Source organism: Panthera onca, chromosome B4 (genome assembly GCF_046562875.1).
Source record: "Panthera onca isolate mPanOnc1 chromosome B4, mPanOnc1 haplotype 2, whole genome shotgun sequence".
NCBI classification, from domain to species: Eukaryota; Metazoa; Chordata; class Mammalia; order Carnivora; family Felidae; genus Panthera; species Panthera onca.
Window position 1 is genome coordinate 65,733,383 of NC_138345.1, and position 14,987 is coordinate 65,748,369.

General features: G+C 35.0%; 1 protein-coding gene across 4 annotated transcripts; it reads left to right on the forward strand.

Moving 5' to 3' along the window:
* The first annotated feature begins 3,417 nt into the window (after window positions 1-3,417).
* Window positions 3,418-14,511, forward strand: LOC132694532 (dol-P-Glc:Glc(2)Man(9)GlcNAc(2)-PP-Dol alpha-1,2-glucosyltransferase A). 4 transcript variants are annotated; one of them, XR_013556791.2, is made up of 4 exons: window positions 3,418-3,754; window positions 5,015-5,212; window positions 6,889-12,378; window positions 12,771-14,511. XR_013556791.2 is itself a non-coding variant. In XM_060657944.3 (3 exons), exons 1-3 carry the CDS (start codon window positions 3,572-3,574, stop codon window positions 7,942-7,944), a joined length of 1,437 nt encoding a protein of 478 aa, XP_060513927.1. In that variant the 5' UTR covers window positions 3,418-3,571; the 3' UTR covers window positions 7,945-14,505. The 4 variants fall into 4 exon arrangements, 1 of the variants encoding a protein (XP_060513927.1); XR_013556790.2 differs by having other exon boundaries at window positions 6,889-9,989; window positions 12,269-14,498; XR_013556789.2 differs by having other exon boundaries at window positions 6,889-8,364; window positions 9,784-14,498.
* Window positions 14,512-14,987: the final 476 nt, after the last annotated feature.

The window sequence follows — 14,987 nt, forward strand, 5'->3', positions numbered from 1 at the left end:
GCATTCAATAAGAGGAAGAATGGTACTTGGTCTATCACTTCAAAGTAAGAGGGTACTTAGACAAATTTCTCTTAGAATTACAGTCTTTAGGGAAACTCACTGTTTGGAAATTTATGTTCCACAGAATTCATATACACAATGTTACATGAGTTCATCAAATTAGGAATGTCAGAATTGATCAGGATGGGCTAAGTTTCATGGCAGTAATAAAGGCAAAATCTTAATGGCTTAAATCAACAAATATTTCTTTTTTTCATGTTTGTTTGTTTTTGAAAGAGAGAGAGTGCATGCCCCAGTGGGGGAGGGGCAGAGAGTGAGGGAAATAGAGAATCCGAAAGTAGGCTCTATACTGTCAGCACAGAACCCCACGTGGGGCTTAAACTCACGAGCAGGGCTTGAATTCAAAAGCAGAGATGTGAGATCGAGATCATGATCTAAGTCAAAGTCGTATGCTTACCTGACTGAGCCACTCAGGCACCCCATAAATATTTACTTCTTGTGAACACTACCTATCCTTAGAACTCCAACAGAAATTGCTTATTTTTCTTGCCTAACTTTTTATATCATAATTCAAATAGCACAAAATAGAGAATTTAACTAATGTTCAATGATGATGGAATTACTTATCCTAGTGTTGACTCTTTTCCACAAAATAAACATCTGTGGGAAATTGGGGTTGAAATCCTGAACAGAGAATGCAAAGTGAATATGAATCATGATCCAGTTTTAAAAGATAAGCCTAATAAAATATAGCTTACTTCATTAAAATCCCCACAGGTAGCTATTTTATTAGGTCTTGATTTAGTGGCAGACTTTGGAAAAGCATTTATAGGTTACTGGAGATGTGGTAATCCCAAAGTGGATATATGACAAACCTTCACCAATTTGTAAATAGTAAAAATAATTCACCAACAAACTAGTAGAGTATTCTGTGAACACCACTATTGAACCAATAGGATTTCTTAGCATTCGTGTTTTTCACTGATGGTTTCCAAATCTGAAAATTATTATTCAGTGGTTTGAGATGATACCCTGGAATCTAATTTTTTACAAGGCTCTCCATCAGATTTTAATACAATTACTCTGCAATGTGGACATCTAAAAAAAATGACACCTGTATTTTCAATTTGGTAGATTAAAACATAAAGGAGTAGAATGTAGATGTAAGGTTACTGGGACTAACAAACATTCATTTCAGTATAAATTTAAGATTGTTTTAAACAATAACAAAATGGGGTTATTTTATTACTCTTGAGCTGATATCCTAATTTCTACCTTTGCCTCTGTCACTAATTTCCTATGTGATTTCAGGTAAAGCACTTATTTTAACTGCAGCTGCTTTTGAGAAATGAAATCAATTAGATTATTAAAGAAGATCCCTAGCAGTTCTAAAGCCCCATATTTCCTTGAAACATTCACGTATCCTTAAAGGGATGTGTGTGATATCTATAGGGACAGGATGTATAATGTAAGCTCTTGATGGCAATTTTTATAGAAAGAAATTTGTAGCATAAATCTCTGGCCTTACTCTACTACCTTGAAAAATTTCCCACTATTTCAGGGATAAGTCAATAGACTGCAGGGTATTGATGGGGAGGGAGGTTTAAGACATGTTAGCCCCAAATATGATAACTTGTTATATTGAATATTTCAAGCCAAAGAAATTTGAGAAATGGCATGTGCAGGAAGGATTTTCTGGTCTTCCAATGAAGCAGATCATAAAACCTAGAGAGGACTTTCTGACCTCCTGAAGCAGATCATAAGACCTTTATGTGAGAGGTGGCCTTCCTACACGCAGAGGAAAGAAGCATTCTTATTTTTGAAACTGAAGGAACATAGAGGAATCTGAATGAACAAGCCTTGCTAAGTTTCTTCCAGTTTACTATACTTACCTCATACTTTTTGTCTTATCATACCCTTTCACTACTTTCCACTCTTCATCAAACCTAGCATAAAAATGCTCAGATTGAACTGTCTCTTCAAGTTTTCACTTCCATACGAAGGCCCCTATGTCACATAAAATTGATATTAAATATACTTGTATGCTTTCTCCTCATTTTTCTGTCTTTTGTTACAGAGCTCCCAGTTGAGAACTTAGAAGGGTAGAGGAAACAGATACTTTTCCTCCCCTATAGTATATATGTCACCTTTGAGTAAATCATGGGATCTGGGGCCATTACCTGTAGACTATTATCTACTTTTTGAAGACTGAATCATCTGGACATGATTTTAAATAGGTAAGCACACTATTGACCCAGTAATAAAATGGGAGATAATAGAGAAAACAAAGCTAAGCATCACATCAAAACAGAATCCTGACATGATTTGATTCCAGTGGCTTAAATATGTTTCCATCCCACTCCTATTCACCTTGTGCCCTTTTATTAATGAAGAAATAGCAGAGACTGAATAGGGATGTAGTTTAATTTGTCTAAATTGGGACAGTGTGAATTAGCTTGGACTCAAAGAAAAATGAACTGAGAACCTTGAGGTTTGTAACACTAAACAAATCCTGACACTTTTCTAATGTATTCCCACCAAACACAATCTGACTGAGAGTACCCAAGAGGGCATCCTTCAAAACATGCCAACTATGTTCAAGGCAAAATTACAAGACATAATTTATCGTCAGCATTCTTCAAATATTCTCTTTCACTTCCTGCCCCTAACTCCTAATACCAGAAATGTGCGAAATCTACACAACCTGTAAACAGTTTACCAATTTAAGTGCTTAGTATGTGAAAGCCATTTGGGGGACTACAAATATTACTGATACACAGTGCCACCAATTAATATGTTTATGCTTATTATTTAGTAGTAAAAATAAAATACTGCAGCAGAGATAAGAACGAGAACAAACTTGCAGACACAGAGAATCCTTTCTTATCTAAAACACCCCAAATCCTAAAAATTTCTTTCCCCAGCTCCTACAGAGTACTGCAATTCAGCAGTGAAAAGCCTCTTCAGACATTCAAGTTTTAATCTGGAAGTCGTAATCTTAGCTTCCATAACCAAAGTTCCTCTCCTACACTCCAAAATTGATGAAACCAAATATCTTGGAATCACAGGTTTCAATTCAGATCACATGAAAGAAAAATAATTAGGGGGAAAGGTGCAAAATGTCAGGGCTTGGGGATTGCAAACGTGGGGAAGCGATGCCACCTCCTGGTAAGAGATGAGAACGAGCAGGAAAAAAGCCAAATGCAACTAGAGGGATAAACAACTGCGACTTTCGCTTCAAAGCCATCTAGCCGCGCAGCTACAGCGCCTGTAGACTCCGGGATCCGCCCCTCCCGGTGGCTCTGACCACTCCAGTGCGACCTGCGCAACGTGATTGACAGGGCAACAGCCCGGTCCGTTACCTAAACTCGTCACTCCGGAAACAGTGACCGGATCCCTCCGGAAGATCAGGGTCCGGGCTCTCCCAGCATCCTTTGCTTTCCGGCTATGCTCAGTCCTGTCCGGCCAGTCCCGCCTTGCGCGCCCATTTCGAGCCCGAGTTTCAAGCTCGACTTTGCAGGCTCGAGAACCCGAAACAGATTTTCCAGGACTGGGTTCTTGGGCAGTGGCTATGGGGGCAGGAATGGCGCAGCTCGAGGGTTACTACTTCTCGGCTGCTCTGAGCTGTACCTTTTTAGTGTCCTGTCTCCTCTTCTCCGCCTTCAGCCGGGCGCTGCGAGAGCCCTACATGGACGAGATCTTCCACCTGCCGCAGGCGCAGCGCTACTGTGAGGGCCATTTCTCCCTCTCGCAGGTGGGGTCCCCAACCTACCCCCACCCTAGGGCAGGCCAGAGAGGGCTGACCCAGCCCCAGCACTACTTTCTCCCCCCCCTCCCCCCCCCTTATCCTTTGGTCCCTCCGCTCTACCCTTCCAGTTTCGAATTATGAAAGGAACTGGGTAATCTTTTGTTCCTGTCCCTGAGATCTGTGAAATGTTTGTTTAATGAATGAATATAAGCAGATCTGTGTCTCAGGAAGTAATGTTCTGAGAGATTAGCTAATGGAATAATATATTTGCTTTGTCACAAGGTACAACCCAGGCGCACGGTACATTTGTTTCCCTCTTGGTGGCTGGTATTAGCTATCCCAGGTTTTCTTCCCCAATCCCTAGATCAGAGGCATCGGCCTGCCCCCTTGGAAATGTCAGGAAACCTCACTTTAGTTCACCTGTTAAGAGCTTCACCCAATATTTTGGGTGTGCGATACTGTGGGGAATGGGGGGAATGAGGGGAATCTTCAGCCACCAAGAAGTGACAAGTTACATTAATTCCATCCTTGGTGTTTTTAGGAACCTTCAGTTAACTGGAGAAACTAGCACCCAGTGAGGTGGCATCATGTTTGAAAATATAAAGGCCTATGTAAATATAAAGATAAAAAATAAAGTAGATGTATTACCCTTACTTTTCTGGGGAAGCAATGTGGTTAGAAATATAAAGTCTGTAATTTTTGTGTGGTTATTTACTACTTATGTGACCTTGGAAAATTTTTGAGCCTCAGGTTACTTCTCTGAGAATGACAATTTTAACAGGATCTACTATAAGATGTGTTGCAGGATTAAATAAAGAGGATTTGGCACAATTCTTGGCTCAGTACATGTTAGCTACCATTATGGAGCCTGTGGTTTGATCTCTTTAAACACTTCTTTCCCTCCAAAACCATCAGAATTCTAGCCAGTGTTTCCACACTTTAAAATGGGAACATTTGCAGTTTGATCACTAAAATACAGGGTTTCTGAAGGGTAGGTCTTGGAAAATGGAAACTGGTTTTAAGTTGTTGTTGTTTACTGGTTACAGATACCTCCGCACAGAACAGGTACAGAGGCAAAATATAAGCAAAACTTTTCTTTAGAGGAGATATTTTATCTGCTGAGGACTTACCTAACCACCGTGTCACAGACTAACTTCTCAACATATCTGATCATTGGTAGAGATGTTTTTGAGCTTGACTTCCTTGTGTAGGTCCTGTTAATATTTCATCTTGTTTTTGCTTCATTGTTGGCCTTTCCTTTTTAAGTGGGATCCCATGATTACTACATTACCTGGCTTATACCTGCTGTCAGTTGGAGTGGTCAAACCTGCCAGTTGGATCTTTGGATGGTCTGAACATGTTGTGTGCTCCATTGGAATGCTCAGATTTGTTAATCTTCTCTTCAGTGTAGGCAACTTCTATTTACTATATTTGCTTTTCCGCAAGGTACAACCCAGACACAAGGTATGTTTCCAAAATAATTTATTGTAAGTTTCTATGTAGTCAGATCCACAATTTTGATAAATCGATTTTATGAGATTTGGTGAAAAGTATCTTGAACACTTAGTCTTTATGTATATTTTGTTAAGATAAAGCAAGTCTCCTACCCCCATTTTAGAAGAAGTTTGTATTTAAATACTTGAATGATTTGTAATACTTTGATTTGTGAAACCTAAAATAAATATTTGTGAATCAAATGAGTTCAGTAAATGTTTATGGTGCTTATTATGTGTGCTAGGCACTGAGACTACAGAAATAAATAAGGCATTTTTTTTTTCTTTACCAAACTTTTATCTTCCTTAGGGAAGACAGACTTTGAGGAATTGTGAGGTGGATTGCCTAGCTTTGAATTCTGTCCATTTCCAAGTTGTGTTACTTTTAGCAGGTCACCTTTAGTGACTCCTTAGTGTATTCTTCTATTAAATGGAAATATAGAATCTACATCAGAGGACTGTTGGAGTACAGGAGATTAATAAAGGGAAGGCATTTGGAATAATGCCTGATAGAATAGTAAGGACTCAGTAAATATTAATTATAATAATTAGGTTTAACTTAAATGATTTCAATAGTGTAAATGATGAGAGGGAGATAGGTATAAGACATTCTAAGGACACAGAAAGATTAGAGGAGCACTTATTTTGTAGCCTGAATGGCAGTAAGATGTATGGGTGGCATTGGGTAAGACTTCCCAGAAAAGATGGTATCTGAACTGAATCCCGATGAATAGACAGTACTGTAGGGTGGGGAATGAATCCTGGCAGGAGAAAAAGCATAAGCAAAGGTAGAAAGGAGGTGAGCAACAAGATCATAGAGAATTGCTCTTTGGAATCACAAGATGATAAGGTACAAGGATGTGAGGCTAGACAAGTAGGTAGGGGTGAAGTCATGAATGCCTTCATATGTCATGGAAAGGATTTTGAACTTGATCTAGTAAGTGATGGCATACAGCTTTTAATTTTAACCAAGAGAATGGCATGGTCTGATTTGGTGATTTAGATTAAGTGGAAGATAAAATTTCAGGAGATAAGAATACTTTCAAAATCTGAAATAGCTTTTGAGAAAAGCCAAAGATATTTAACTTTAGACTGAGACCACTATTTTCAGTAAAAAACCTGTAAATTCATCATGAAACAGTAAGACCATTGGGTATAGTGGTAAAAATGCTATATACATATTTACATTGTCTCTAAAGTTTTGAAGGGAGTATCTTTAAAAGAAATTAAGGATGATGGCTAAATGAATGCTTATTAGAAGCGCTAAGACTTAGTTCAGGGAAATGAAACTGTGTGCCCTGTGTCCCGTTCATCAACATGTTCCTCATAGAATTTAGTTCACACAATAACTCCTTCATTATTTGTTGAATCATTCAAAGTGTTTTAGAACATAGAGGCTTTGGCATACACACGTGTTGTCTTCATGACTTCCAAACTGATAAATAGAACTAAAAGGTACCAGAAAGCGTCCTTACAAATGTATGTTGTGTTTTTGCAAAGCTAGAAATAAGATTAATGTTGAATAATTTTATTTAAATAAGATTAAGGTAGTTTTTGTTTTTTTAATAAATCTCTGTTAGCCCAGCAGAAATAGCATATTTGTTTTATTGTGACAATAATTGTAAATGTATTTTCTTTTCCTCTTAGGCTGCCTCAAGTATCCAGAGAATCTTGTCAACATTAACATTAGCAGTATTTCCCACACTCTATTTTTTTAACTTCCTTTATTATACAGAAGCAGGATCCATGTTTTTTACTCTTTTTGCCTATTTGATGTGTCTTTATGGAAATCATAAAACTTCAGCTTTGCTTGGATTTTGTGGCTTCATGTTTCGTCAAACTAATATCATCTGGGCTGTCTTCTGCGCAGGAAATGTCATTGCACAAAAATTAACGGAAGCTTGGAAGACTGAGCTACAAAAGAAGAAGGAAGAGAGGCTTCCCCCTATTAAAGGACCATTTTCAGAATTCAGGAAAATTCTTCAGTTTCTTTTGGCTTATTCCATGTCCTTTAAGAACTTGAGTGTGCTTTTCCTTTTGACTTGGCCGTACATCCTTCTGGTGTTTCTGTTTTGTGTTTTTGTAGTTGTTAATGGTGGAATTGTTATTGGCGATCGAAGTAGTCATGAAGCCTGTCTACATTTTCCTCAACTCTTCTACTTTTTCTCTTTTACTCTCTTTTTTTCCTTTCCTCACCTATTGTCTCCTGGCAAAATTAGAGCTTTTCTTTCCTTAGTTTGGAAACGTAGAATTCAGTTTTTTATGATCACCTTAGTCTCTCTGTTTTTAGTTTGGAAATTCACTTATGCTCATAAATACTTGCTAGCAGATAATAGACATTATACCTTCTATGTATGGAAAAGAGTTTTTCAAAGATATGAAATTATGAAATACTTGTTAGTTCCAGTATATATATTTGCTGGTTGGAGTATAGCTGACTCCTTGAAATCTAAGTCAATTTTCTGGAATTTAATGTTTTTCATATGCTTGTTTACTGTTACAGTACCTCAGAAACTGCTAGAATTTCGTTATTTCATTTTACCTTATGTTATTTATAGGCTTAACATACCTCTACCACCTATATCTAGACTTGTTTGTGAACTAGGCTGCTATGCAGTTGTTAATTTCCTAACTTTTTATGTCTTCCTGAACAAGACTTTTCAGTGGCCAGATAGTCAGGACATTCAGAGATTTATGTGGTAATGTCAGAGATATCTTGAGTTCTAAAAATAGACTTATATAGACTATCTCCACAATGAACAATTGAAGAGGTAAAAATTACGGACTTTGTTTTAGGCACAGTGGTGATCCACAGATCACATCAGATTTTTTGTGTTTTAAACATACATAATAAATCCAAGGAACTGATAAAGAACTGAGAAAAGTTTAAGACTTGCTCCATAAGCCTGAATAGTGGAAAATGAAATTGTTTACAATTATTTCATTCAAATCTTTATTATTTCATGATATCTTTTTGATACTGCTGACCACTCAAAAAGCTTGAAAACATTTTACAGGTACAAGTTTAAGAAAACTGAGCTTTGTAGTACTGAAACTTATTTATGAATCCTCTTCAGAAAGCAATAGCAGACAAGTATTTGAAACATATTGACAAATGATCAGGTAATGTTCTTGATTAAAATATTTCAGTGATTATAATTTGAATCATAAGGCAAAATAGACTCAGATAGTAAATGTTATAAATTAGAGGCTCATCTATGTTTATCTTGGAATTAAGTTAATTTTTGTTAAAAATCTAGAAATGATCAAGCCCTTTGACTAATTCTTTTTTTAAAAAAATATATTTATTTATTTAAGTAATCTTCATACCTGATGTGGGGCTCAAACTCACGTCCCCAAGATCAAGTCACATGTTCTACTCACTAAGCCAGCCAGGTGTCCCCCTTTCACTGATTATTAATATGAAATATATGATGGCCAAAGATAAATTGTGTTGATGATAATACCTTTTAAAAGGGATTTTTGTTCAGAGATACATTAGTGTATTCATTTCTTCTGGTTGCTGTAACAGATAACCACAAACTTGGTAGCTATAAAAATATCTAATTTCTAAAATTAAGGTGTGGCCAGGTTGATTTTTTCTAGAGGCTCTGGGAGAGAATCTGTTCCATGCTTCTAGCTTTTGGTGACTGTCTGCAGTCTTTGATTTACAGCTGTGTCACTCCAATCTCTGCCTCTGTCTTCACATGGTCCTCTCTCTCTTATAAGGACAATGTCATTGGGTTAGGGTTTACCTTAATCCAGGATGGTCTTATGCCAAGACCTTTAATTAAATCTACAATGACCCTTTTTCAAAAATAAGGGCACATTTATAGGTTCCGTGTAGACATCTTTTTGTGGGATACTTTTCACCCACTAAAGTTACCAAAGGATATTTTAGGATAAACCTCATAAAATTTGTAGGAAAAAATTTCTTTCTTTGCTGAGATATTTTAAATAAAATTATGTCTTCACTAAGAGCTGATTCTAAGGTTACAGAATAACAAAAGTAAGGGTAATTTGGTATTTGATTCCATTATCCAAAATAGAAGTGAAAGGAAGTTTAGAGACCCATTGAGCTAGTCTTATTTTGTAGATTAGGAAGCAACTGTTCAGATAGGAATTTTATATGAGTCTTTAAATTCTGTGTCTACTGTTTCATGTGAATTCACTTGGTTGTCATTCCTTTACAGAAAAGTAGTACTTGGACATGTTTACTTTGACATGCAAACTTAGAACTGTGAACAGAATTTATCTTTTAATATCATTTTACATTTGTAAACTTTTAAATAACTGTGAACAAATTACTTTATCTTCAATGTTAGATTATGGTTTCTCTGGGTTTTAAACAATGGGTGGATTTGGAAAATATTCTGCATTTGCAAATATAAAATTGTGTAGGTGAAAATTACAGGTATAGTCTTTAGTAATAAGTATAGGGCAGTCTTGTATTCTGTTCAGTACTTAGTATATTGATTCTCTAGTTGTAACAGTGATTGTTGAGAGATGTTTTTAACAACTCATTTTTTTTTTGATAATTAGATAAGAAAACATGAATTATTATCTTATAATGGAGATCTGAGTTCCAGGAAGTCAAAATAAACAACTTTCTTATCTGATACTATTAATGCAAGGCTTTTGTGACTCGGAATATTGTTGAGATGAAAAAACTTCCCCTGTAACCCAGTCTGGCAACATAAGGAAACCATTCTACTCCATATTGGGGGAATCACTGTTCCAGTTCATTTGTAAGTGTTGAATTCCTGCTATTTTAAGAGATTTTTTTGGAGGAAATCCACACTCAGAGGGAAACAGGGTAATCTTCCATGTTTTCCATACAGTATATAAAATACAGTACTTAATACTTTAGAAAAGAATACTGTGAATTAAAAGGTGCTATGGAGCATAGCTTTTAGAAACATCTTAGGTTGCATTTGTGTTTTGAAGATTTTTCAAGAATTATTGGATATGTATTTTGACATTTTTTAAAAATTAAATTGAATTTCTTGATTAAAAGGTAATTATTGAAAAAAAAAAAAAAGAAGTATTGATAAGCTGGATAGCCTGTGGAGCCTTGTGATTATTGTTAAAGTCTTTAAGTAGGATTATTTTAAACAATGTCCTAAAAAGATTTAGTGCATAAATTTTCTAAGCCTTATAATAAATCTTTTTGAACTGTTTTTAGCTTACGTGAAATTCCATAGATACAGAGTATTCCCTTTATATGGTGTTAGTAAGCAGTGTGCTGTGTGTTTCCTCACACACTATTTGTGTTTTCTTTTGTTAGATATCTGGAAATCTTTTTAATGTGTCCAACTATGTTTTTAAATTATTTGGAAGTACAGTGTTCCTGAGTTTAAATATAGAATGTCATTTTGTCATAAGACAAATTATGTTAGCTGTCTGGCCTCTTCCTTTTCTTAAAGTTATTTCTGGAATGTGCTTAGTCTGTCATGAAGTACATTAATGTAAGTAGCTTAATGCAGTTTATTTCTAATAGATAAATAGCTTAATGTAGTATACTTCTTGTTTGAATTTAACTGTCACTGTTCTTGATATTTTTTTTCTTCATAATCATCTGAAGATAGGAGAGGAGAAGAAAAGAGATCCTTATTTTTATTATACTACCTAAATAGTGGACAGTTATTTTAGATAAACATTTAAGTAAAATGTGGAAATAGAAAAATGAATTCGCATTGATCAGGTTAGAGAGCATTTATTATCTTTGAAGCAATTAGAATTTCCTTTAGTGAAACAAGAAAAATATCTGGCAAGTAATATGAGAAAGCTTTTTCAAATGGAAATTTAAATATGACGTAGAAACCATGGGCTTGTAGAAAAAGCATTTAAGATGAAAGTTAGGATTTCTGTATTTGTGACTTTGGATTCAATAAAGCAAGTGGTTTTAAGCACTTCACCTCATTTCAAGTGGAAACAGTATTTGTCCTAACTCTAGTTATTCTAGCCTGTCATGTGTCTAGCCTAATTTCAAACTAATTCAGCCTCCACCGTATATCCATAAAGTTCATAAATGTATAGTAAATGTGAAGTGTATACTGAATGAAGTTTTTAGTATAGAATGAAGTGAATGTCCTAGAAAAGATATACTATATAACCATAAGCCAACCTTAGGAAGTAAATCACATGCTTCATAATGAAAACCGTCCTAAACTTTTTTCTGCCTAAATTTTCTGCCTTATTTAAAAATTTTTTTATTTACTATACTGTTTAATACTTATGTATCTATTTGTAAATATGTTATGTCGTTATAATAGGATGTGATTTCAAAATTATTGCTGTTTTATTTAAAATAAGTAACTCTCAACCATTAAAATATAATAGCAGTAAAACTTCTGATGCTTATTAAACTCTTAAGGGAAAAGACATTTCAACCAATTACGAATAATTTGTATTATTTTCGTTAGGCTGCATTTTACTACTTTAGGAATAAATGTTATTTTTTATTTAGGGTACTTTTTTATGATTTAAATGTTGACAATTAGACAAATATTTGCAATATATTAAAACTTGTATTATAAGAAAGAAAGAAGAAAGAAAATTATAATAAAAGTAGATAGATTATATATTTTTTAACACATATCCATGAACCCAATACTAAATTCTTTAACATTTAAAAATTATTTCTAGAGTAAGAAATGTTGCCACAGTGAGAAATCTAATAATACTGTTACATTTTGCTTATAAAAAATGGGCATTTGATGAATTTAATGTTAATTTGAGCCCAGTACATCACCATCAGGCAAAAAGAAATATGATATTTTTCTGAGGAGATAAATATTAAGCATTGTATTAATTTTTTGCACACTGACTGAAACTTTTCTGATGATTCAGTTCAGCTGAACTGTGTTGGGGGTGGGAAGGCATGTACAAAATGAGGAAGAGAGGGAGGAAAAGTAATGGTAACTAACAATTGCTGTCATTTATTGAGCACCTACAGTGTTCAGGGCATTACATGGACTGATTTATAAATATCGTCTCATTTGATCCTCATATTTGTATGGGGCAGATACTGATTTCTCTTTAACCGCTGGAGAAGCTAAAATCATGCAGACCAGGCAAGTCGCCCAAAGTCCGCATCGCCACTGAAGAACATTGATTGGCCTTACTCCCAAACCTGTGAGTTTTTAATTGATACTCTGCCTCACTGTGAAAGTTTTTCATTAAGAGAAGTAAAATATGGAGAGCTGGTCATCTGTCTTTACTGTGCATTAACCAGAACATTCATGGCATATTATTGTTTGTATTGGATTTTGTATTGTAATAGTCATTTTTTAAAATGCTAGCAGCTGTTTAAAAGAGCATGAACAGATAGTTATGTTGTAAGAGAAATGGCTAAAAGATTAGAGACAATGTTTAACTTGGAGAATTAGAGATCCTACAACTTGATAGGCTTTCATAATTAAAGAATAATTATTTGGAAGAAGGATTGGACTAGTCTTCATTCCCTGAAGTGTATATCAAGGGCCAACAGATTTCAACTGATAAAAAAATGTACATTTTCTGTTTAGTCTCTGTAGGGGAATGGATCCAGAAAAAAGTAAGTTTCCCCTCTCGTTGGAGGCAAGATTTCTATTTATCAGGAATGCTTCAGAAGTGATTGAGATAGTAAGTACAGTAAAATGTTTTTAAGATGCTTCACAACCTGGTGATTTGAAATTCATGTTTGTTACAACTGACCTTTTTTTCATGAACTGATAAGTCGTGGTGAAGTATTTCTGGTGACTTGCATGCTGTCTCTAATACATTTTAAATTTCTGAACAAAAATTGTACTTCTAATTCTGTTACCTTGTCTTAGAAATAAATTTGAGATACACAATTTAGTAGAGGTATTTTTATCTGTAATGTTTAAGAGTACTGCTAATATAGTATTAAATTTGTTTTCTATTTTTTTAAATCCCCTTTACATTCGTGAAGAGAATGTGCTTCTATTTGAAAAGGATGTTCCTCTTAATGATAAATAGGGCAAGCACTATCTATAAAATGTTTTTAAATGCAGTATCCACTAGGTGGTGATATTGTACTACATTTCTGAGTGTTCTAGTAATTAAACTTTCTTAATAGTCTGAATTTACTTTTCTTATAGTTTTAAGTTTTGAACTGCAAAGTAATTTATAGTTATCCATGTTTATTTATTATGTTGTTCAGGATATTTTCTAAATTCTGTGAAGCTAAAGTAAATGTAAAAAACAATCATTTTTGTGTTTTGTAATCCTGTATTAAGTGATTTAATCTAACATATCTTCCTGTATGACATTTTTTACTTCATATGGCATAGACAAGATCCTTTCCCATATCAGTGAAGGATGATGGTGAAAAATTTGGAAACTCCTCTATTTCATTGTATTGGCCAGTGTTATAAGTGCTTTACCCACATTATTTATGCCTCATAACAACCCTGTGAGATCAGTACTGTTTTTAATATCTCCAGTCTATACATGAAGAAACTGAGTGTAGGGAGATTAAATATTTTTCCCAAGATTGCAAAATAACTGGCTGAGCAGGGATTCACATCTAGGCAGGGTGACTCCAGAATCCACGTTAACTGCTATCAACTGATGGGGGGAAGGGAGAAGACATGGATTCTACCCTCGAATTCATAGCATTTCAGAAAGAAAAATAAACCTGAGGAGTGTAGTTATACTCCCTGATTTTATAAGTCAGCATTGTGAGGCCCCCACTAATTTGGCTGTCCCAGAGGCACATAATCTTCCATCTGCCATATTACCTTCCATTTTCTGGAGGGAAAAAACAAACCAAAAAACCCTCAAGATTGGAGTCTTAGCCATAGTTACACTGAAATAAAGACCTTTGTTTCAATTAGATAATTCCAGCTACCAAAGGCAGGAGCATAGTTGTTTGAAAATTATTACTTAGTTTCTCTGAAGAGACTTTTATTTGGAAGCAAATTGTTAGTCAAACATGATACACTTTGGGAATTTTAAAAAAATTTTGACTGGAAAACTTAATCTTTAAAGAAATTTATAAATATATGTTGTATATAGATGCTTTTAAGTTTTATATTTTGTTAGATAACTGTTCTGTAAAATTATATTGTGGGTTTATGTCATTTAAAACTGATTTTTAAGTAAATCTATTTCTAAGAATAAAATACTTCTGTTTTCCGTTTTAAAAAGTTTGTTCAGATATCATGGTTTCACATTGCTTGTAAATAAATTCAGTTTTGTAATATTTTATAATTTATTGTGTCTAACATACTCTCTAATTCTAACCTGGATGCTAGTGGCTCATTGTACTACTACCAGTTTTCCTTGTCTACCATCCACCAATCCTACCTTTGTTAGTCTTGAACTAGTAGAGCTGAATTATATATATGTGTGTGTGTGTGTATATATATATATATATATATATATATATATATATATATTAATTTTTTTAATGTTTATTTATTATTTGAGAGACAGAGCGTGAGCAGGGGCGGAGCAGAGAGAGGGGGAGACACAGAATCTGAAACAGGCTCCAGGCTGTGAGCTGTCAGCACAGAGCCCAACGCGGGGTTCAAACTCACAGACTGTGAGATCATGACCTGAGCTGAAGTCGGATGCTAACCGACTGAGCCACCCAGGCGCCCCTCTTAATGTTTATTCTTGAGGGAGAGAGAGACAGAGTGTGAATAGGGGAGGAGCAGAGAGAGAGGGAGACACAGAATCTGAAGCAGGCTCTAGGCTCTGAGCTGTCAGCACAGTCCGTTGTGGGGCTTGAACTC

What these genes read in the sequence shown, in the direction of transcription:
- LOC132694532 (XM_060657944.3), top strand. Translation starts at nt 3,572, where the DNA reads ATGGGGGCAGGAATGGCGCAGCTCGAGGGTTACTACTTCTCGGCTGCT. An exon ending in GCCATTTCTCCCTCTCGCAG is followed by an intron (nt 3,755 to 5,014) that starts GTGGGGTCCCCA and finishes TTCCTTTTTAAG; the next exon opens with TGGGATCCCATGATTACTAC. An exon ending in AGGTACAACCCAGACACAAG is followed by an intron (nt 5,213 to 6,888) that starts GTATGTTTCCAA and finishes TTTTCCTCTTAG; the next exon opens with GCTGCCTCAAGTATCCAGAG.